Genomic DNA, 22095 nt, shown 5'->3' with positions numbered 1-22095 from the left:
ATGTCTCCCAATCTACCTCTCTCAATACTTTAGTTATTAAGAATGTTAGGTATCCACTTTACCACCTGCAACCATGCAGCCTACTGATTACTAATTTTCTATGGATATATTTCAATTTCCCTGGTGTTGTGTATTAAATAGAACCCATGGTATGGAAATATTTTTATTTTAGTACTATTTCAAATACTTACATTGCACTAATTCTGTAATATTAGCTTTCAGTAAAATGTAAACATTAAGCAAAATATTATTTAATGAAAACATCTGAGCTTAATACCCACTCATAAATTGTAATGTGAGTGTTGGACGGAGACAATTTGATTCATTGGCAAGCTTCCAGTATCTGTCTCTTAGAACAAATGCAGCTGCCTTTGGTTGTCGTTGACGGGTAAAGATCCCCTTCTTGTTTCCTAAAACACGAGTGGTTGCTGTAGATATAAAAAGTCATAAAATAAAGCAGGTTTTTTACAGAAGAATCACAAAATAAAGCATCTGTGTACAGAGTAAGACACCTCTTCTTTCCCTGCGGTAATCAACGTGACAGGATTAACTCCTCAGCCAAAGGGAAAGAATGTTAGTAGCAACTTTTCACAACCAAGTTATACAGAAGAAACTTAAGTCACCACCTTCCTACATATGGAAGATGAGTATTGTTACACTGGCTTCATTAAAACTGATTTAGCTTAAACTACTACACATTTACATAGGTTCACAGCTGTCAAATGGCTTTAAGTGTGTCTGTGAATGGGCTGTATCACTTTAATTAAATCAATTTTAATTAAGCTAGTGCTTAATAGTCTATGACCAGTCTCATCTTAAATAGCTTGGGGTTCTATTTCTGCTCTATTTCCACAGTTAAATCTCACTGAAAACTTTACTTTGATACTCAATTAGATTTTCTTCTTTATTCACCCTGCATTCCTTTCCTTTACTGCTCTTCATGCCCTTTTGTCCAATTTACTAGTCATTTGTTCAGTTTTTAATCAAACCAGTCCAAACGACAAATCTTCTCCAAGTGGCCTCCATTCCTCCATGCTGCATGATGTGTATGGAGCCCCAAGCTGCATTGATTTGTCATTGCAAACTTTGTCTAATTTTTTTTCCCACTATTCCTTTTGAATCGGTATCTTTTCCCATACTGCTCCTAATTTTGTTATGCCCATGTCTGTCTGGTCTCTTTAGAGTCTTGTATCTCACATGCTCTTTACTTAAGTCACTGAAGCTAGCACCAGTGGAACAGATTCCTACAGTATTCCACTAAATACACTGCTCACCATCTCTCAGGCCTGGTCTACACTGGAGGAGAACTGATCTAAGTTATGCAACTTCAGCTCTGTGAATAATGTAGCTGAAGTCGATGATGTACTTAGATCTACTTACTGTGCTGTCTTCATTGTGGTAAGTGGATGGCTGACGCTCTCCCATCGACTCCGCCTACTCCTCTCGTCCTGGTGGAGTACCGAAATGGATGGGAGAGTGCTCGGTGGTCCATTTAGCGTGTCTAGACTAGACATGATAAATCAACCACCCTCCACACCCCCGCTGGATCGATCACTGCCCATCGATCCAGCGGTAATGTAGACAAGCCCTCAGTCACAATTGTAACTCCACCAGATTCTCTGTACTGTGGCTTAAGCTTGGCCCTGGGAACATACAAGACTCATCATTCACCTGTGGTGGAGACAGTAGCATACACGATCAACCATTTTTCCAATCATGGCATCTAGCCCTGCTGTACATAGCCTCTGTGGCTACAACTGGAGGAGCTGCCTGCAGACTGATTAATGCGGTTTGCCAGTGTAGGTGCGGCGGTAGTGATAGGAGTTACTTGTGAAACACCTAAGCAGAATTTAGAAAGTAAAAAAGGATAGTTGAGGCTGAGCATTTTGGAGGACGGGGAAGAGGAGAGGTGGGAAAGAGTAGTGCGTGGTGGGTCCCTCTACAACCTTCACTTGCATTCTCTCATAGTGCACCATCTCCACAAACTGGTGATGAAGGTGCTCCTACAGCTCTTCCCTTAGTGTGTGAGGCACTTCATAACACAACCTAGACACAGGAGAGACCATTCAGCATAGGAAATGCTGCTTTGCAATTAGGTCCTAGCCAGATACTTGACTTTTTTTCCCCTGCCTTACTGCAAGAGTTAGACATGAGCCAGCATGTTTGGAACACAACCCATTTCTAGAGAAACAGCAAAAATAGAATAATTCCATGTCTTACTAAGTCATCATTTTAATGAACTTTGCCCTAGTTTAAAGCATCAGAGCCAATTGGCCTAACTTCTAACTACATTTCCATGAGTAGCTGTAATGGAAGAGTAGAGCTCAACATCCAACTTTGTGACGAGGTCGTGCTCTCAGTCCTAAATCAACTAACATCGAACAGTGCTGACACCGATGAAATAAAGGGACCAAGCTGTGGGAGTTGGCTCCAAAGGATGTTTCTGAAGTGCTTCGTGAAAAGCATGAAGTCTTCTCCATGCCCCATAAGGGAGTTTTGAACAGCGGCCAAAAGGACAGACTTCTTGATTATTACAGTAAGCAGAAATGCTTGACTGTTTGCATTTTAAGAACACAGCAAACTGTAAAAGTCAGTGATCTCTTACACCTACAGTCTGGCTAGAGTACAGCTTTAGCCGCAGTGTTTGTGTATGACTTGGGGGAGGGAGAGTTCTCTTTTGTAGTGTAGCTCTGACCTTCCCCAGATGCCTAAAAGACTTGAGCAGTTTGTTCAGTGTACACTGAACAATGGTACTATTTTTATAACAAGATAGGACTAGGCTGCCATTGGTCTGCTAATGGTGCTCATGTCTTCTTCACCATTCCCTGGGGAGAGCACTTTGTCCCGAGTTGGCAGAGAAAATGAAGGTTTTGGGACAGATGGTTGAGCCAACAGCCTAATGCTATAGCACATGCTTCATTCTCCCCCCCCACAAAAAAAGGTGTTTATGTGGCGGAAAGTGACAAGGGAACTTTTAAATAAAGGTGATGCTGCATTTAACAATCTTCAGTGCCACATATACTAACTAGTTTTTCTAGAACACATGCTTATACTTAAATCTTGTACCCTCAATTCTGTAACATGAAAGCCATGATGTCAGGGGAGAAAATATGTATCTTTACATTGCAGCTTAAATATAGAATGGAGTCTCAGCCTACCTTGATCTGTCATAAAATCAGCAAAGTTCCAGATGAGCTCCCCAATCACATACTCCTTTCTCTTTTTGTCAAATACTGAATGGTATTCCTTTAGCACAGCCTTTTGGTATTCCTCGCTGAACATAAGAGGTGGGTCCTGTAACCAAAGAAGGGAGAGAAGACTCAAACATAGGACATAGCAGGTGTCAGCAAAGGCTTTCAAGTGACTTTTCATATGAAAAGAGTTGTACAATTATTCATTCGCTTCCTCCACCACTGAATTATAGCCATATCGATGGAATGTGGTGGCTATTTAGCAGAGGTTAGAAGTACCAAAGGAGGGTATCTAATTGAAACTGCCAGGGGAAGTTTAGATAGTGTTGAATTCTTCTACCTATGTTGGCAGCTCCTTTTTGATTCATAGGGAAGAAACTAGCAACATTTTTTTTGATTGATCAACTTCTGAATGTACTTCCTGGCAACGGCTTTTAAAGTGCTACATCTAAATGGTTTCTCTGAAGCTACACAATCTCATCGCCCTATAATGAACTGACTTTTCTCCCCAGCATTGTATCTTCCTGTCTGTTGAATATTCTCCACAACTGCCAAAGCACAGAGAATATTCCAAGATGCAGGAGGTTTGACCGCAAAAGTGTAAATCAGTGTTAACTGTAGCCTAACTGTCAATGATTCAGCTTAAAAGGAAAACTGCAACATCGCATAAGAGCCAGTTAATGATTTACACTTTGTAAACCAGTTTCTCTGGCAGTGTTTTAAATAAGGAAAAAAGAAGGACCAACTCCCCCAATCAGAATGTTAAAAGTTTGACAGGTTTTCAAAGGGGCAAAAAAATTATTATAGGAGGCCAGTGACTCAGAGATTATGGAAATGTATTAGTGGCTTACAGCATACGCCAGTGCTTTTACTTAAAGTACTCATCTCCTTTGGTGCTATCTTAGCCCCAATGAAATCAAGAGCAAAACTCACTGACTTCAATGGCGCCCCGTGTTTCAACAGTAGAGTCCAGTATAATGTGCATGGCAGCTGAGGAGTAGATTTCACATGGTGTCTAGAATGTCTCAGAATTAAGGGGTCAGTAAATGTCATAGGTTGGTTGGTTGTGACGGAACCTCCCTCCTTGACCAGCACTGTTTCTCCCAAAGTGGCACAGTTACGAAACTCACATTGTGAAGCCCAGCAATAGTATCTGCTCCATATTCGCTCTGGATAATTGGCTTTTGGTAGGCTTTATACCAGTTCTCAAACTGTGTATTGAGTTGCAGCTGAATAACCTCCAGATGGCCGGCGTCATGGTACCAGGAGAAGTAGCTATTTACGCAAATTACATCCACATATGGAGCCTAGAGAAATAATGTAGAGTAATATTTGTAACAAACCCCAAAGTAACCTACTACATATGTTCCCATGGCTACATCCCTCTCTGCTGTAGTTCCACTGACCTCAGTTGCTACACTTAGGATCAATTTGGCCCACAGGATTTTAACACAAAAATGAGACCACCCACCCGCCCTATTCCCAGAAAACGGGAGGAAACTCACCAAGTCAAGCAGTTTTCCCCATCAACCTATGTTAATTTTGGCATTTTCTTACAGATTTAGGTAGGCAAAGTAGCCAATTAAACAAGATTAACTGTTTCATCCCTAGGTTTGTTGGTCTTTTTGGAAATTCCAAGATGAGTCTTGGATCTGTTTATGCATTTAAACATCCTCTTTAACTTATTAAATAACACAGTGATCAACTTAGTGGTCAATTACTTTGAGTAGTGACTAAGTTCATGCATCAGTGGTGTAATTTAGGACGAAGCATTCTGCGAGTTATATGCCATTTCTACCACCTGGACAGTATGACAAAGGGCACTAACCCATTGAAGATAAAGTGATGTTATATGTAACTTATCCAATGTTCTCTTAACATGTTTTGTAATAAAGTTCTGAAATCAGAATTTACAGTGTATAAGTTCTTCAAATCTCTTCTGTGTCTCCCTGAGCTGTCGGAGAAAGCATGTTCCACTGGAGCATGATGGGGTGCATGCAACTAGCAATAGATGGGACATTGGGGTAATCGACAGCAGTGCCCTCTTTGCTATGTGTAAAATGGAAACAAACCCCAGTGGTTTTGATCCTGCGCCAATGGAAGAAAAGTCATAGCTTTCCAAAAGGCTACACATGCTAGCTCTAGGACAGCCCAGTTGAGAGAGGAAAGGCTAGCTTACTTTGAAAGGAAAATGAAATGGGATTTCTCGCAGGTACTTGTGAAAGTTGTTTATATATACACGCATCATATGTAGCCAGACAAACTCATCGTCTAAAAATAGACTTGTTTCCAAGACCTGGTATGCTGAAAACATCACAAAGCCTTTTACGTTGTCTTTGATTTCCAAGGAAATTCTAGAGGGAGACCAGTTTTCACACACTAGCACTTAAAGCAAGGCCCTCAATTCTGCATGTAGGGCCTCTATAGCAGGACTAAGCCAGCAAAGGCTTTCATGGGCCAGTGTCTGAGCCCCGTTTCAGAATTTCAGGTATACCTCCACACCAAAAGCCCCCTGTGGCAGCGAGTCTCAGGGTCCATGTCAGCTGACTCAGTCTCGCGCTACGGAGCTAAAAGTAGTGCAGACATTTGGGCTTGGGCTGGAGCCCCGTCTTTGAGACCCTCCTCATGTGCTGGGTTTCAGAGCTCCAAACTCGACTGGCTAGACTGCTATGTTTAGCTCCACAGTGCAAGCCCAGTTGACCTGTTATGGGTCTTTTTTTCCCGGGTAGACATACCCTCAGACTAGAGGCTCAAGCCAGGCATGGGGGGTGGTTAGACTATGGAAAGCTAATAGGCATCTGCCCAAGAAGAGCAAGAGACATTTACAATGAGTGGAGACAAACATTCATTACTATGCTTGGGGCCTGTTCCCATTTGAAGAGGTTTTATTCTCTGCTTTAAGAAACTGCCTATTGCAAGTGAGAGGCTCAGGGGCTAATAGGTACAATAAGGAGTGAAACAACAGAACATCCACAATAGGGTTATACAGTTACACAATGGGTCTGATCCTGCACACCATTATAGAGAAGGGACCGTTCTAGTCATTCTACTGGACTCAGTTTTGCCTGAGTAATGACGGCAGGATCAGGCGCTGTGAATTTTGCTTCTCCATGCAACTCAAACGTTCTCTCCTCCAAAAATCTTCAATAGAATGGGGGCAGGAGGGAAGAAGAGGGTTATTTAACATTCCTAAAATCTACCCAGTTTTATTAAGCAAACAAAGGAGAAAAGAAATTAAACTTACACCGTGATCACGAGCGTAATTAGCATTTGACACAAAGGTTACGGGTCGGGTAGGATCAATGGCTTTAGTGTGAGCTATCACTGTCCTGTTTACAAACAGTAAAACACAAGTGTCCATCACCAAAAAGGAGAAACAGCCCCACAAAAATCAGCAAACTCCCCCACGTGCCCAACCTTTGGAGCCGGCGTTTAGTTTCACAGGCAGGAGTTTTGAAAGTGAAATAGTGCGGGTCTTGGATGGTGTTTATGCCCCGTAAAGTGTGTGTAATTCTAGCTAAGAATAATACGTGTTAAGAGCTCACAGGGCCAGGAGACTGTTTTGTCTGGGTGAAACACACCCATTGCACAAATCACTGGAGAGGTGTCCGTCCCCATAAGACATCATAAGCATAACTTTAAAAGAGCGTGAGAGAGAAAGGGGTAGGGGGCAGTGTCTTTGCAGCCTTCAAGATAAGGTGCTGTGGCCTGCCCCAGCAAGAACAAATGAGTGGTACTGCTCTAATCATCACAGCTTCTTCAGTATGCAGGCCCAAGCTCTATGCTGGCCTAACTCCACTGAAGTCCATAGAGTTAAGCCAGCAGAGAATTTGGATCCTGTTTTTTCTGTAGATAGGAATGACCAAACCCTCCACCAATTCTGCCTTACCTGAACCGTAGGGCAGGTTTTCACTACCCGCCGGATCGGCGGGTAGCGATCGATCTATCGGGGGTTGATTTATCGTGTCTAGTGTAGACGTGATAAAATCGATCCCCGATCGTGCTCCCCGTCGACTCCAGAACTCCAGCTCGTGAGAGGTGGTAGTGGAGTCGACGGGGGAGCGGCAGTGGTCGACTCGCCGCCGTCCTCATGGCCAGGTAAGTCAACCTAAGATATGCCGACTTCAGCTATGCTATTCACGTAGCTGAAGTTGCGTATCTTAGGTCGACCCCCCTGCTAGTGTAGACCTGGGCTTAGTCTTGAAGGAATATCTCATTCCAAGAGATCTCCTGCTGGCTCTTCAGAGTTCAGCTCAGAGAAATAACTGGTTAGGGTGCTGCTGCGGGGCATTAAACCCAATATGCAAAACAGTAGGTGCGTTGGGGAAATATGTAGTAAGTACATAGAACGTGTATACAAAGAAACTCTAAAATAGATTATGGGATCCCTGAACACCTGCCAGACTTCCCCATGCAACTCCTTTTTCTGACCTGAAAAATGAGGCGGCACATCCATCAAACTGAGTCTCAACATCCCCGCACAAGAACACACACTTACTTAAAGTAGTTAGCTGCCGGCGATAGCTCTGAGGCTGGCTCATTGGCTACAGACCACATCACAACCGATGGCCGGTTCTTATCCCTGCGGATCAGCTCTTCCATCACCACGAGATGGTGTGCCAGTGATTTGTTCCCAAAGTTCTCCCTCAAAGACAAAAGGAAGCAAGAGCAGGTCACTAAAATGCTAAATAAAACTCACCTGAAATCCATTATTGATACTAACAATGTAACGAATTGGTCTTGGAGCACAGGGACCAAAATTAATCCCCGGTGCAAATCTGACCACACCAGATGGCCCTGTATCTCTGGATGGGGATAACTATTTGCAGAACAGCAGCTAGCCCCTTAGATATTCTAGCAAAATATGTTTTACTTCACGCACCCCTTGAATTTGGAACCTGCTTCCTCTTCTCAGGAGCCAAACCACCGCCTCTTCCTCTTTCAACTTCCAGCTTAAAATACGTACTCCTAGGCAGCCTTTCAGAGACTTCTACAGCACTGGCAAGATTTCACCCTCACCCAGCGCAGCTTGTGTGTCTGAAGTAAAGAGGACCCCAGACAAGAGCCTTTGAGCCAAACCTCCCCTCACCCACCCAAACATTGGTGGTCTGGTTTAAATGGGCTCCAGGACCAAGCTACCGCTGATTTGGGGTTTGGAAAAAGAAAACAAGGCCAATGAGGCTCAGATGAACTAGGTTCTCTTTCTACTCAAAGCCACCATGTTGGTAGCTCCAGTTACAGCTCGATGCCCTCTGCCTCCCTCCCCGATGGGGATAAGGCGCCGCTCGCCCTTGCGGGATAGCTGGGATACAAGTATGCTACTGCCCTGCTCTAACCCACGGCTGCAGCATAGTTTGGGAATGCAGGTTGGGCCCATCTCCGTTGCAAGACTGAACAGTATGTTAACGATGTTGAGGAACGGCACAGCTCTAGCCTGCTCCGTCACACCAGCGCGTGTAGACAGGCCTGAACTTGTCACAGGCTGATTTGTAAGTGGTGTCGAGTCCCTGCACATTAAGCTGAGGTCAACAGGAGCTGCAGATGCTCGGCACACCTGAAAAGCCATTTCCCCAGGCAGGGGCTGTGCTGAGTACCCACCACAGCCGGGGCTCTGTAGAGAATCGTTTTTGAGCAGGGAGAAATACAAAGGGTGCAGTGAGCTTTCAAACAATCTCTTACGGATCTTTCATCCCCACGCCCGGACACTCGTCAATAACCACAATGCCATATGCATCGCACAGGTCCATGATCTCCTCTGCATAGGGGTAGTGGCTAGTGCGGAAGGAATTGGCCCCGAGCCACTGCAGCAAGTTGAAGTCCTTCACGATCAGGGACCAGTCCAGTCCTTTGCCACGGATCTGGGGGGGAAGCAGGCAGGACAATCCAGGATGAATAAGAACTCGATAATACTTTGCACTGCCCTTGCACCATCCAGCGAAGGATCTCAAAGCGCTTCACAGTCGCTTCCCTAAGCTTGACAGCACTGCTGTGTGTTACACCCGGGGAGCCCTGGCTTCAGGCTAAACATGTTACTACATCTCCCTCTCTCAGCCTGAACCGGCTGGGCACCATCTGCTCTCCACTCACTTTCACAAGGCAGAGGGACACGCTCAGGCTTGCCTAGCTTCTGTCCTGAGTGGACAGCGTGGGAGCCTTTCTGCTTCAAACGCTATAATATCTGTCTGTCTTTGCGAGTTTTAAAAGACTCCTACAGAGCTGAAAACTGAATGTTTATGCAGAAGAGCTTTGGAGGGGAGAGGGGCAGAAGGCTCACCAAGGCTGGAAAAATCATTAGCCACTGGAAACCGGGTTTGCTGTTTCCACGGTACCAGCTGAGGTGTTGTGCAGAGGCAGTGGGTTTCGCAGCTGTGTATCCTCAAACTAAAGTGTGTGCCTCAGTTGCCCACCTGTAAAATGGGGATACTACTACTTCCCGCCCTTTGTTGGGCTTATCAATTTGGGATTGTAAGCTCTCTAGGATGAAGAACATCTCTCAATAGGCATATGCACAGTGTCTAGCACAACAGGGCTCGGATCTCAGTTGGGGCCGCTATGGGTCAAAATGGTCTGGTGCCCCATGAATGTCTCTGTATAAACCTCACAATGTTACTGCCAACGGCATATGTGCATCAGGGGGAGGGGATGCTAGGCAACGGACCCCTTCTGGGGGTGGGGCCAGAAGTGATGTTTCTGGAGCAGATTCTGATGGAGTCGCAGAGAGCGGCCTCCCACGCCTCACCCCGCTCTGTGCTCTTACATCGGCATCTTCGTGTTTGTTGACTCCATGGAAGTAGAAGGGTTTTCCATTGATGAGGAACTGACTACTGGTGACATGCACGGTGCGGATCCCGACGGGGAGCGTGTACACATCTTCCAACAGCTCACCGCCCACCTGCGCCGACAGCTTCACCTGGATCCCCAACACAAACCAGCCTCCGCGTTCAACCCTGACCGCACTGAGGAGAATACGCTCAGTTCTGTCTCCCTCCCAGCCAATGCTTCCCTCTCCCTGACCCCGCGAAGGCAGCCCAACCCAGCCGCGCGCTCCCCATCCATTTTACAGCTGCGCCAACCCCACCTCTGAGCGGTCCTACGCTGGCTGGTTCTTCCACATTCCCAGTCTTCCCCCCTGATGGCACCCACCTCCCCTCCTGGCCTCAGGGAAGGATCAACCATGGAAAGTGGGTCACAGCAGGAGCCCAGGCTGGGGAAGGTAGAGAGTAGAGGAGGAGGAAGGGAGGCAGGCAGGCTGGCTTGGGACTTGCTTCTCCCAAGAGCTCTGACCTGACATCCAACCCCAACAGCCAGAACCCTCCATCTTTGCTGGCTTGGTACCATAGTGCTCGTCTTCCAGTGACCGAGCCCAAGACTGGAATTTAGCCGGCTCACAGGCAACATGCACCTGGGGCTTTGCAAACTGACTGTGGGTTAGTGGATCTACTCTCTAAACCCTACATCACAGTTAAATCCCCACTCAGGCAGAGGAGATAAAGACAGCCATGTAGGACATCTAATCCTCCAAGACTGCAAGCTGAAAACAAAGCCGAATGCCTGTATTGTACTAAGGGGGAAAGAGCTCACTGCAGTTGTTAAATGTGTGCAGCAGGTTAGCAGTTTGCTCCAGATGGATCATTTATCTCCTCTCTCACTCCCTGGGCCATCTCCCTCTCTTTCTTTGTCGAGTTCTGATCCAGATCTTGCTAAAGTCCATGGAAAGACTCCCCTTGACTTCAGTAAGGGATGAACTGGGCCCTGGGACAAGACAGCAGTGAGGATTACAAGCACGGTGGTAAGATTCTGAAGCCAATGGCCTCGTGTTCCCTCCCTACACAGCCAGCCCTCTCTTTCCCAGTGGCTTGGCTTTCAGCTCAGTAAGCCAAAAATGATTTGATTATGGCATGAAGTGAAAGCATGTAGGCAGGATTCTTAGGTTAGGAGGATTAAGGCAGGCAGGCTTCATGATGCCCATGGATTTCTGTAATCCTAGGAGGGGAATGAAATGAGAGACACGCAAAATGAGACAAATATGTGCATGTTACCTCTAAGTAATAAAGGTATCCGGGGTTTTCATGCATCAGATAAGGCCACCACAGCTTTGGCTCCACTACTTTCAGCTCCCCGATCGGTCCCTCTCCTGTAGCCACCACTTTCCCCTCTTTCTCCCGTAAATTCAGCGACAAGGAGTAGCGGGTGTTGCCCCTCACCAAAACCTGGTATCGCACCATACCTAGCCCAAAAGAGAGCATGGAGCAGGTTGGAGACCCTTTTCCCATCAGCCATGTTTCCCGGTGACCCCATTGTGATGTGGGTCCTACATCACCAAGGTTAGCAGGGCTGGGTGCTCTCCCAATAATTACATCACTGGGCTTCAAGTGATTGATACATATTAATTGGAGTGACACAGATTGTTTCTTCCCTGTCTGAACGCCTTGACTTAGAAGTGGTGCTTCCTTTAGAGCAATACCCTGCATTAGTCGAGTTGAAGAATCGCTTCCTCACCCAACTTCTATATTGTAAATGGTTTGTGGGGACAGTTTGACTCATGAACTTGGTACCGAGATATAAAGGTTTTGCTAAATCCAGTCCAAGGGATTGGTGGATGAAAGAAGGTACCGTGTATGAGCTGACACCCAACTATGGCTTGGTACCATAGTGCTCATCTTCCCAGTGACCAAGCCCAAGACTGGAATTTAGCCGGTTCGCAGGCACCATGCCTGTGTGAAATGAGTTTGGTGGGTCTCAGGCCAGTTCTCATGGGACTGGTGTCCACATTAACCAAAATTGCTGCTACTGGCCCCATTGCTGGCAAGCTCAGCAGAGAGGCCAAGCCATGAACAGACTACGTGGAGTCTCACCCTGAAGAATTCTAGACCAAAGCGCAGGCACACAGCCTGGTGGAGCTGGCAATGCCTCTGCCCCTGCTGACCTCCTGTGGAGAGAGGACTTCAGTCTCCAGGGCTGGTTGTTAACACAGTGCTAAATACACACACATATACGCTCGTCAGAGTTGGCTTCCTGACTCTATTGTTCTCAGTCCAGCTCTGTACGTTTGCACTGAACTACCTACCACGTCCCCGCCAAATGAGCTCACAATTTAAAGGCACAGTCATAGAACACACCCAGTCTGGAGTGGGAGGGGGAACAGGATTCACCGTCCGGGGACTTGATGGAACCGGGAGCTGTCAGATAGCATGGGGGCTGCCTGGAGAGGTTGTTCCAAGCACAGCCAGTGGAGCGAGAGACGGAAGGCAGGCAGGAGCAGGCGACGGGTAGGTGAAGCCAGGGATGCATGTCAGAGGATTTGATGTGCACAGAGATGCAGGAAAGCGCAGGGTTAGGGTGTAACAGAGAAGCCTGACATTTCCACATCAGGAAATGCAGGGGACACAGTGCAGAGTGTAAAAAGAAGAGGGCCATAGGGTCAGAGTATCAGAAAAGGAAACATGGAAAGTAATTGGCTACTGCTTAATATGAGCAGAGGGTAGAAAATCTAAGCCAGATTTGCCTCTCCTGTCGCAAGGACCTGCTGCTGTCAGAAATGGGTGGGGGAAATAATTACCCTTCCCAGCACCCACCTTGGCCTAGTATCTGCACCTGCACCAGGCACGCTACAGGGAAAAGCAGGTTTGTGAGCAGCTGCCCTCAATTTAACGCTGCAGGGGGAGCTAAATAAATGTATTACAATTGACAGTGCTAAACAGAGAGGCGTCCGTACATGCAAAATGAAATGGACCAGGCAAGCAAAAATCCCTTCATTTCCCTAGACTCTTATCTGCCTTTGGAGGTTACCTGTCTAAGGGATATGAGCCACTTTAATTGGACTTTTATATTCTTTGTGTACCTGGAAGATTATGGCCACTTGACATGGCTTTAAAGCAATTGCAGTCATTCGGATAGTCATCCTCAATGCCATATAATCAGAGGAACAAGTTAAAAGGCAAGCCACAGAGATGCAGCTGAAACAATTAAGACTGTAAAAGGAATTGTAATGTGCCTAGCAACAGGGTCCAGTAGACAGAACACTGGACTGGGAACTAGGAGACCTGGGTATCAACTCTGCAAGTCGCTTCACCACTCTGTGCCTTGGTTTTCCCATCTGTGAAAAAGGGCTAATGATCCTCTTTTATCAAATGCTTTGAGATCGATGAGTGAGAAGTGCTGGGACAATCTGGGGAATCTGTCTATATACAGCTCATGAGTTTTGTTTGATATTGGGGACTGCATTTTGAACGTGGGGCTGGTTGTCTTCTCAGTTGTCTTTTTACCTCCATGTTGAACTGAAATTCCCAGGAGTGGTGACACAGGGTTAACAGTGGAGAGTTTTTAAAACTTCATGGTCCTCTATTCCCAGGGAAGCCCCCTGAGACAAAGAATTGGCTACAGAAGCACCAGTCTGCACAGGTGGGCTGGTAACTAAGCAATGGCTTACCTGGTGGGGGACATTGATCACCTGACAAGGCTGATCAGAGGGTCACATGGCAAAGGAACTGAAGGTTATAAAAGAAAGGCTCTTATTGGCCATCGGGGGGCTAGAAGAGCGTATGCTTGCATAAAAGAGGGTACTCACTGCAGTGAGCAGACAGAAGTTCCATGATTTGGAGGAGAAGCTATAAGAAAGGAAGGACCCCCAGAGCACTCTGACCTAAGCCCAAAGAATGCTCCCGAGTGGTGAGGAAACTGAGGTAGGGAAATGTGTGTGTTTAATATTTTGTCTGAATCTTTATATCGTCTGTGCTGTCCCAAGTAAGAGCGAGTGGTTTAGAATTCCCTTTTGCAAAGCCTGTGTTATGTGGTTCAACTCTCCTGAGGTCCTGAAATGGTAAATGGTAAACCAGCGCTGGTGCTGGGAAAGGCATGGGGCAGCCTACCTACTCTCAGGACTTAGGCAGTTGGACTGTGGGGTCTCAGTTCTCAGAAGGGGGTGGAAGATACAGGATCTGCACCTGACAGTGTGCCTAGAAAACCAGAGGCGGCGTCCAAGCACTGCTGGGACTCAGGAAGTTTAACGGCGTGGGAGGAACCCAATGCACCTATCTGATAAGTGTCCAGAACTAGGCCTTTGTCAGGCACTTTCGTACCTTGAACCTGAACCATTTAAAACCACCGAGAGTTTGGCCACTGACCCCGGTGGGAGCTAGTTTGGGGCTCGTAAGGCTACGCATTCCTACAGGATGCACACAGCTCAGAGCCCCACTGAAAGGAGGAAGAGGCTGGTCGATCTAGCGTCTAGGGCACTGGTCTTAGATTCTGGAGACCGGCGTTCAACTCCCTGCTCTGCCCCAGATTACCTGTGAGACTTGTTTAGGCCTCAGGTCCCCACCTGTGAAACAGGCATAACAGACCGGCCCTGCCTCACAGGCTGTTGTGAGGATAAATGCATTAAAGACTGTCAGTGCTCAGGTCTGAGAGAAACGGGGGCCATGTTAGTACCTAAGATGCATACACAGAAGGATTTTTATGGGGCACAGTGTGCGTGTGTTGAGGTCCAGAACATTCCTGTGGAGCTCATGAAATCCTCTCCATTGACACTAGTCCTTATGGCAGTCAAAGCAGGATTGGCCCTTACACAAAATTCCACCTCAAGACGCTACACATGGATCCTTTCACTAGATTAGATCAGGGGTTCTCAACTTTTCCAGACTTCTGTACCCTTTTCAGGAGCCTAATTTGTCTTGCGTACCCCCAAGTTTCACCTCACTTAAAAACTACATGCTTACAAAAATCAGACACTATACATGCAAAAGTGTCACAGCGCGCTATTACTGGAAAATGGCTGACTTCCTCATTTCTACCATAGAATTATAAAATAAATCGATTGGAATATAAATATTGCACTTACATTTCAGTGTACCCGAAGCCTGAACCTCACTGCCCAAGCCCGGTCACCCAGGGCTGAAGAATGTACCTTAGCTTTGTGGGGGCCCCTATTGTATGGAGCCCCAGGCAATTGCCTGGTTGCTACCCCCTAATGTCAGCTCTGCACTTGCAACCCCCAAAACCTGTCCCATGACCCCCGTTGGAATTATGATCCCCAGGCTGAGAAACACTGAACTAGGCAAATATCTAGATGAAGTGGCGTACCCGCTGGAAGACCTCTGCATACCCCTGGTTGAGAACCGCTGGACTCTATCGTCAGTCAAGTGCCTTTTTTCTTTTTTTAAACCCCTGAAGGAGATTTTTACAACTTCTGTGATCAAATGAGGGCACGTGGCTGCCTACACTAAACCTACTGCATGATCAGTTCAACCTATCCAAAAATTCCCCAACAGGAAGCTTTCCCGTTGCCTCCTTTCATCTCCCCTGTTGGATAGGAAGATAGTTGTCATAATTGCCTAGATACCTACCACTATTCCCCGCCCAGGCTGTAGTCACAGTGATGTCGTCTATGTAGACAGAGGGGGTTGTATATAACACGACCGGCCGGTGAATTCCAGCGTAGTTAAAGAAATCAAACTTTGTGTTCTGAACAAAATAACCCCTAGGGTACCTGTGAGGGAGGGGAAAGGGTTACATTCCATTTCACAAGAATTAAAAAGCAAAGTACAGATGTTAGCGATGTACTATTCAAATACTCCTGCAATAGACCACATTGTCCCTTTCAACAAACACGTGGACAAGGGGGATCCAGTGAATAGAGTGTACTTGGACTTTCAGAAAGCCTTTGACAAAGTCCCTCACCAAAGGCTCTTAGGCAAGGTAGGCAGTCCTGGGATAAGAGGGAAGATCCCCTCATAGATCAGTAACTGGTTAAAAGACAGGAATTACTCCGTATACAAAATTATTCAAGATAGTTAAATCCAAAACTGACTGCAAAGAGTTACACAGGGATCTCACGAAACTGGGTGACTGGGCAACAAAATGGCAGATGAAATTCAATGTGGATAAATGCAAAGTAATGCACATTGGAAAACATAATCCCAACTGTACATATAAAATGATGGGGTCTAAATTAGCAGTTATCACTCAAGAAAGGAGTCACTGTGGATAAATCTTTGAAAACCTCTGCTCAATGGGCAGCGGCAGTCAAAAAAAGCTAAAGGAACCATTAGGAAAGGGATAGATAAGAAGATAGAAAATATCATATTGCCTCTGTATAAATCCACAGTACACCCACACCTTGAGGACTGCAGGCAGTTGTTGTCACTTCATCTCAAAAAAGATCTATTATAATAGGGAAAAGTACAGAGAAGGGCAACAAAAATGTGTAGGGGTGTGGAACAGCTTCCATAGGAAGTGAGATTTAAAAAGACCAGGACTATCATTTTAGAAAAGAGATAACTAAGGGGGGGGATATGATCTAGGTCTATAAAATCTTGAATGGTTTGGGGAAACTGAATAAGGAAGTGTTATTTGCCCCTTCACATAACACAAGAACCAAGGGTCACCCAATGAAATTAATAGGCAGCAGGTTTAAAACAAACAAAAGGAAATTTTTTTTTTCACACAATGCACAATCAACCTGTGGAACTCCTTGCCAAGGGAAGCTGTGAAGGCCAAAAGGATAACTGGATTTGAAAAAGAATTAGGTAAGTTCATGGAGGATAGAGCAATCAATGGCTATTAGCCAAGATGGTCAGGGATGCAACCCCTGCTCTGGGTATCCCTAAACCTCTGACTGCAAGAAGTTGGGACTGGCCAACTGGGGGATGGATCACTCAATAAATTATCCTGTTCTGCTCATTTCCTCTGAGGCATCTGCCACTGTTGAAAGACAAGATACTGGGCTAGAGGGACCACTGGTCTGACCCAGTATGGCCGTTCTTATGTTCCAACATATTTGCTATTAATACTACAGGGATTAACATGGCCTAATAGTTCACAAATTACTTGAAGGTGCTGAATGAGTTCCTATGCTGTGATGATTAACGAGAGTAACTCTGGTGTGTAATTTCCACCACAGCCCTGGTACAATTCAGTGAACTCACTTAGACTCGTCTGTCATGAACTGAATGGAGCCGGGAGGCAGGGTCTGAGGTGTCAGCGTATTGTTGAGCGCAATGGTGATGCGACACAGAGCTCCGGGGCTGCCCTGAACAATCCTGCTTATGTCTGCTTCAAAGGGGAGGTGGCCCCCTTCATGCTCCGTAACCTGCACTCCATTGACCCACTGCAAAAGAAGAAACCGCATGGGCGGAGTGGCAGCATTAGATATCACAGGGAAGCCTGGGCTAGGGGGGGAAGAACATGACCTCCCTGAACACTAATGCTGGGGTCAGAGCTCTCCTTCCAAGGGCCCACCCCTGCAGCTCTTCTAGGCACCTAACTCCCAGTGGAGTCACACAAAGCCAATATCCCCTTCATGGGTGCTTCGGGTGCATCAAAATCTGGTGTCCTTCAGCCCTGCAATAGGGCAACACTTCAGCTACTAGGTCAGAGGACCAATGAAGCTAGAGCTGGAAAAGCACCACCAGGTCCTTGTTCTGAGCCCTCTGCACTTTGGACTCCAGATCTGTGGCTTGGCTCCAATTCTTATTTGCAGACAACATGGAAGCTGCAGCTGGACTTGCGAAGGGAAGAACTGCAGAGTGCTGACTAACTAATAGGCCAGGTCTACACTACGGACCTATGTCGGTATAATTCCGTCTGTTGCTCAGGGGTGTGGATTTTTCCCTGAGCGACATAGTTATGCCAAACTTAACCCCCGCATATAGACAGAGCTGTAGCTGGGAGAGGTTCTCCCACCAACATAGCTACTGGATCTCGGGGAGGTGGATTACGCCAATGGGAGAGCTCTCTCCCCTTGCCGTAGGAGCGTCTTCACTTAAGTGCTACGATGGTGCAGCCACATCAGCGTTGCAGTGTTTTTAGTGTAGAATAGGGGTGGGCAAACTATACCCGCGGGCCGCAGCCAGCCCGCCAGTCATTTTAATCCTGCCCTTGAGCTCCCACTGGGGAGTGGGGTCTGGGGTTTGCCCCGCTCCAGTCGGGGAGCAGGGTTGGGGCCCGCACAGCACGGCTCCCGGAAGCAGTGGCATGTCCCCACTCTGGCTCCTATGCATAAGGGCAGCCAGGGGGCTCCGCGCCACATGCTGCCCCCACCCCAAGCGCTGCCTCCACAGCTCCCATTGGCCATGAACCACGGCCAATGGGTGTCTGCGAATGGGGCAGGATATAGCAGAGCCGCCTGGCCATGCCTCCGCGTAGGAGCTGTAGTGGGGATATGCCACTGCTTCCGGGAGCTGCTTAAGGTAAGCGCCGCCCGGAACCTGCATGCCTGAGCCACCCCCTTGCATCCCAACCCTCTGCAGCCCCAGCCGGAGCCCTCACCTCCTCCTGCACTCAAACCCCAATTTCATGAGCATTCATGGCCCGCAATACAATTTCCATACCCAGACGTGGCCCTCAGGCCAAATAGTTTGCCCACTCCTGGTGTAGACCATAGGTGCTGGAGCTTGGGGTGCTGCCCTGCCCCCTGGCTTGTAGTGGTTTCCATTATAAACAGGGTTTACTGTTTAGTTCAATAGCTCTCAGCACCCCCACTATAAAAATTGTTCCAGCACCCGATGTAGACATGCCCGCAGTGTGTTGTCAGAACACACAGAACTGCCACATTCTTCTATAATACAGGATGTGGGGGTCCCCAAGGGCAGCTTTTACTGCGGGTATTTCAAGAGCCTCTGAGCAGGGCGGACTGCATGGCGAATTGTTCACCAGGCCACCATACTTACCACTATGGAGTAGTAATGGGCACTGCCAACCCGAAGCACCACGCGGGTGTTGAGGGCATTCAGAAGCCAGCTCCTGGGAAGCAGCACCTCTTTCTCATACCAAACCCAGCCAGTATATTGCCGCAGGTTAGGATCCTGAGTGAGCTCGTTGAAGCTGGCGGGTACCGGCATGTCGATCACAGGCCCACTCTGAGAGGATCAAAGGAGACAGAGGGTGAAATGGTTCACTTGGGACTAAAAAATAAGTGTGAAGTTTGATAGTGGTTTAAAAATAGGCTTGTGGGTCGCAGGGCGAAAAGGTGCAGTGGCACATCCATTGTGGGCCAGATTCTGATGTCAGTCAACTGCTGTAAATCCACCAGGGGTTTCTCTCCCTTTACTTGGAATGGACCGCTACAAAATGCAAAGGGAAATTCCTTTCTCCCCCCGATTTTAGATTGAACCTACCAGATTCTGCATAATTTGCACCTAAAATCATATCGCATCAGGCTGACCTCAGGCCCCAGCCTCATCGCAAAAGGCAAATTGATTTTGAGTTTGGGATTATGTTCATGTCGCATTTATCTAACTGTTCAGAATTTACTGCTGATGTAGTTACACCAATTAGCCAGCAGGGAATGCTGAGGGATAGTAAACCTTTCATTAACACACAAGGCGGGATCTACAAGGAACTTTTACAGCCAATGTATTTGGCTGTTGTGCTCACGTTTCCTATGTAGTTATAACTCTCCCCCTGTTCACTGATGACGAACAATCACGTGCATGAATTTCAAACACTGACCTGCACACTTAGTGACGAGTGCCCATTTCTGCTCCATCAATCCCAGTCCCCTCAAACTCCTTACACACAGCGGCCACAGCGCAGGGCATGGGAGCGGCCAACTGTACAATTAGTTTGTGTTCTTTCTACAAAATGGAGCCCCAAGCCCTAAAAGGGACCTTTGCACACCTGCCATCGCATAAATCTCTTAGGCACTCCTGTAGCGTCCATTCCCATCGTATTTATCCTCGCAAGGGAGGGAATTATCCTTATTTGACAGATGGGAAGTCCAGAGACTAAGGGCCAGCTTTTCAAAAGTATTTGGGTGCCTCAAGATGCAAAGGGATGCTTAGATTGATTTTTCCAAAGCACTTAAACCGGTTAATTTCCATGGGAGTTAGGCATCTAATCTGGTTTGGTGCTTTTGAAAATCCCACTGGCTGTATCTTTAGCCACCTAAATACATTTGAAAATGTGGCCCTAAGTGCCCTGCCCAAGGATACCCAAGAAATCTGTAGTGGAGCAAGGAATTGAACCCACATCCCCTGAGCCTCGCACTAGCACCCTAACCATGGGACCATCCTTTCTCGCAAATAACTTTAGACAATTAGGCATAATCCCGTAAAGTCACTGATCATAGCAAACAGCAGTAGTATGGCTGCCAAGAATTTGGGCTGTTTGGGGCCAGATCTTCAACGGGTGGAAACTGGTGTAGCTTCACGGACACTGAGTTTGCACCAGATGACGATCTGGCCCTTTGTCTTCTGAGGACCAGGTAGTTTTTCTACAGCTACAAAAAGCGGCAAATTCAGGGGGGTTTTAAGCAAGAGGATCTCGGCGATATTGCACACTGTAAAGGATTATAACTATTCAGTGATTACAAACTATTCAATCCTGATTGAGTGCCATCCTATAAATATTAACCCCCTCCCTGCCCCAACTATTCAAAAATAATTGCATGCCTTTTAGAAAGTGTAACCAATGGTTTGCTATTTTCCCTCCAGGAATGACATAAGGAAACTCTAGAGATGGTATAATTATTTCACTATTACATGCTCTCAAATTATATTACAAAATATGGTACTCCCATGCAGTTCTCTCTCTCGCCTCTCCGAGATATATTATTTATTTCTCTAAGTGCCCCATAATTTCAGCAGCTCGCACTCCAATGGTTATTCCCCTTTAAAAAAATAAACCAAAACATATCATTACATTACACCACTTTGCCTTCTTGTATTCATAATTCTTCTGAAGTAAATCCTATATTTACTGTACACATTTTTTCATTTGGAAAAGAGTCAACATTTACTCCATTATTTGTTTTGTATTGGCTATTTGTTAGAATCATTCACTATTTCTTGTCTTTTCCAACACTGAGCATGTATAACTACTCTGGAGAGAATGGTATTAATTTCTGAAGCACTAGGACTGCTATAATCACGCTGTCTACAGTTCAATCATTCACACACTTTCCAAACTTCCTGCTTCAGGCCCTTGTGAATGAAACAGAGAAACAATAAAAGGCTGCTCAGTTTTATTGATTAGGATTTGGAAAGCATCTTGAAGATGAAAAGCGCTACTCAAATGCTAAACATTATTCATGCAATGCAGGGAGTAAACCGCAATTGATTTGCCTCAAGTTAAATCGAAAAGGGGAAGCTAAAATCACGTGCCCAGATAACAGGAAAAGAACCGTTAAGTTGTACTAGAGAAAGATCCTTTTTCTTTTTTAATTCAAATACAGTATTCACACCCGTGCCTGTTTTTCAGGAAACAGCAAGTGAGGGTCAGGATGGAAACTGATATAATGAAGAGGAACTGGGAGGAAACGGGCTCTTTTTCCTTGTCTCATTCTGATATTTATGATACTCGTTTCCTGCTTTTCATTAGAGATGGGCCTGAACCAGCCCCCTGATCTGACTCTCACAGCTCTGTTTTATCTCTGTGGAGGACTGACTTTAAAGGGTTGAAATCCTGGTGCCGGGATGTGGCGTTCTCACCCGGCTGCCCCGTTATAGAGATGGGCTCATGCTACTGGATCCAAACTCCGGGGCTGGGTTCTGGTTTGGGCTCCAAGCCCTGGAGACAAAGGCATTTAACTCACCTACAGCAGGGACCCAGTGGAGACTCCGCTCACAGGCTGGCCCGATGTCTCTCTTCGGTGGCCAAGGCCAGTGGCAGATACCCTCTTTGCCACTACTGTCCCAGAGGTGCCCCCCTCCATACCTGTCTCAGGGGCTTCCGGTACCACTGCTGCACAAACCCCTTGTCCCGCTGCGCCGAGAAGTCAGCCCTGAAGCTCCAAAGGCCATTCAGCTCCTTCAGCTCCCTGGAGGCGGACTCCCTGGGGTAGAGCATCCCTCCGCCCAGGGCCAGAGCCTGGCAGCAGAGCAGCAGTAGGCACAGAGCACAGCACAGAGCCATGCTGCTCTCTGCGAGGCAACTCTGCAAGAGGCAGTCAGCTGAGCCAGGGCCC

General features: G+C 46.8%; 1 protein-coding gene across 4 annotated transcripts in view; it reads right to left on the bottom strand.

Moving 5' to 3' along the window:
* Positions 1 to 22095, bottom strand: part of GUSB (glucuronidase beta) — a 24466-nt gene extending 2371 nt beyond the window's left edge. The window contains exons 1-12 of one of the 4 annotated variants that reach the window (XM_042857800.2): positions 21846 to 22084; positions 18860 to 19048; positions 17117 to 17298; positions 15536 to 15678; positions 11231 to 11418; positions 9949 to 10101; positions 8871 to 9049; positions 7690 to 7836; positions 6436 to 6520; positions 4322 to 4498; positions 3159 to 3294; positions 282 to 428 (exon numbers count right to left, since the gene is read on the bottom strand). In XM_042857800.2, the coding sequence (XP_042713734.2) occupies positions 282 to 428; positions 3159 to 3294; positions 4322 to 4498; positions 6436 to 6520; positions 7690 to 7836; positions 8871 to 9049; positions 9949 to 10101; positions 11231 to 11418; positions 15536 to 15678; positions 17117 to 17298; positions 18860 to 19048; positions 21846 to 22043 (1924 nt within the window). In that variant the 5' untranslated portion in view covers positions 22044 to 22084. Of the gene's footprint in view, positions 1 to 150; positions 429 to 1634; positions 1840 to 3158; positions 3295 to 4321; positions 4499 to 6435; positions 6521 to 7689; positions 7837 to 8870; positions 9050 to 9948; positions 10102 to 11230; positions 11419 to 15535; positions 15679 to 17116; positions 17299 to 18859; positions 19049 to 21723 lie in introns of those variants that run through there. The other 3 variants (XM_042857802.2, XM_005283422.5, XM_042857801.2) reach the window with 3 other exon arrangements.

Source organism: Chrysemys picta, chromosome 19 (genome assembly GCF_011386835.1).
Source record: "Chrysemys picta bellii isolate R12L10 chromosome 19, ASM1138683v2, whole genome shotgun sequence".
NCBI lineage: Eukaryota > Metazoa > Chordata > Testudines > Emydidae > Chrysemys > Chrysemys picta.
Note: the sequence above shows the minus strand (reverse complement) of the source record. Positions and strands in the feature narration are given on the sequence as shown.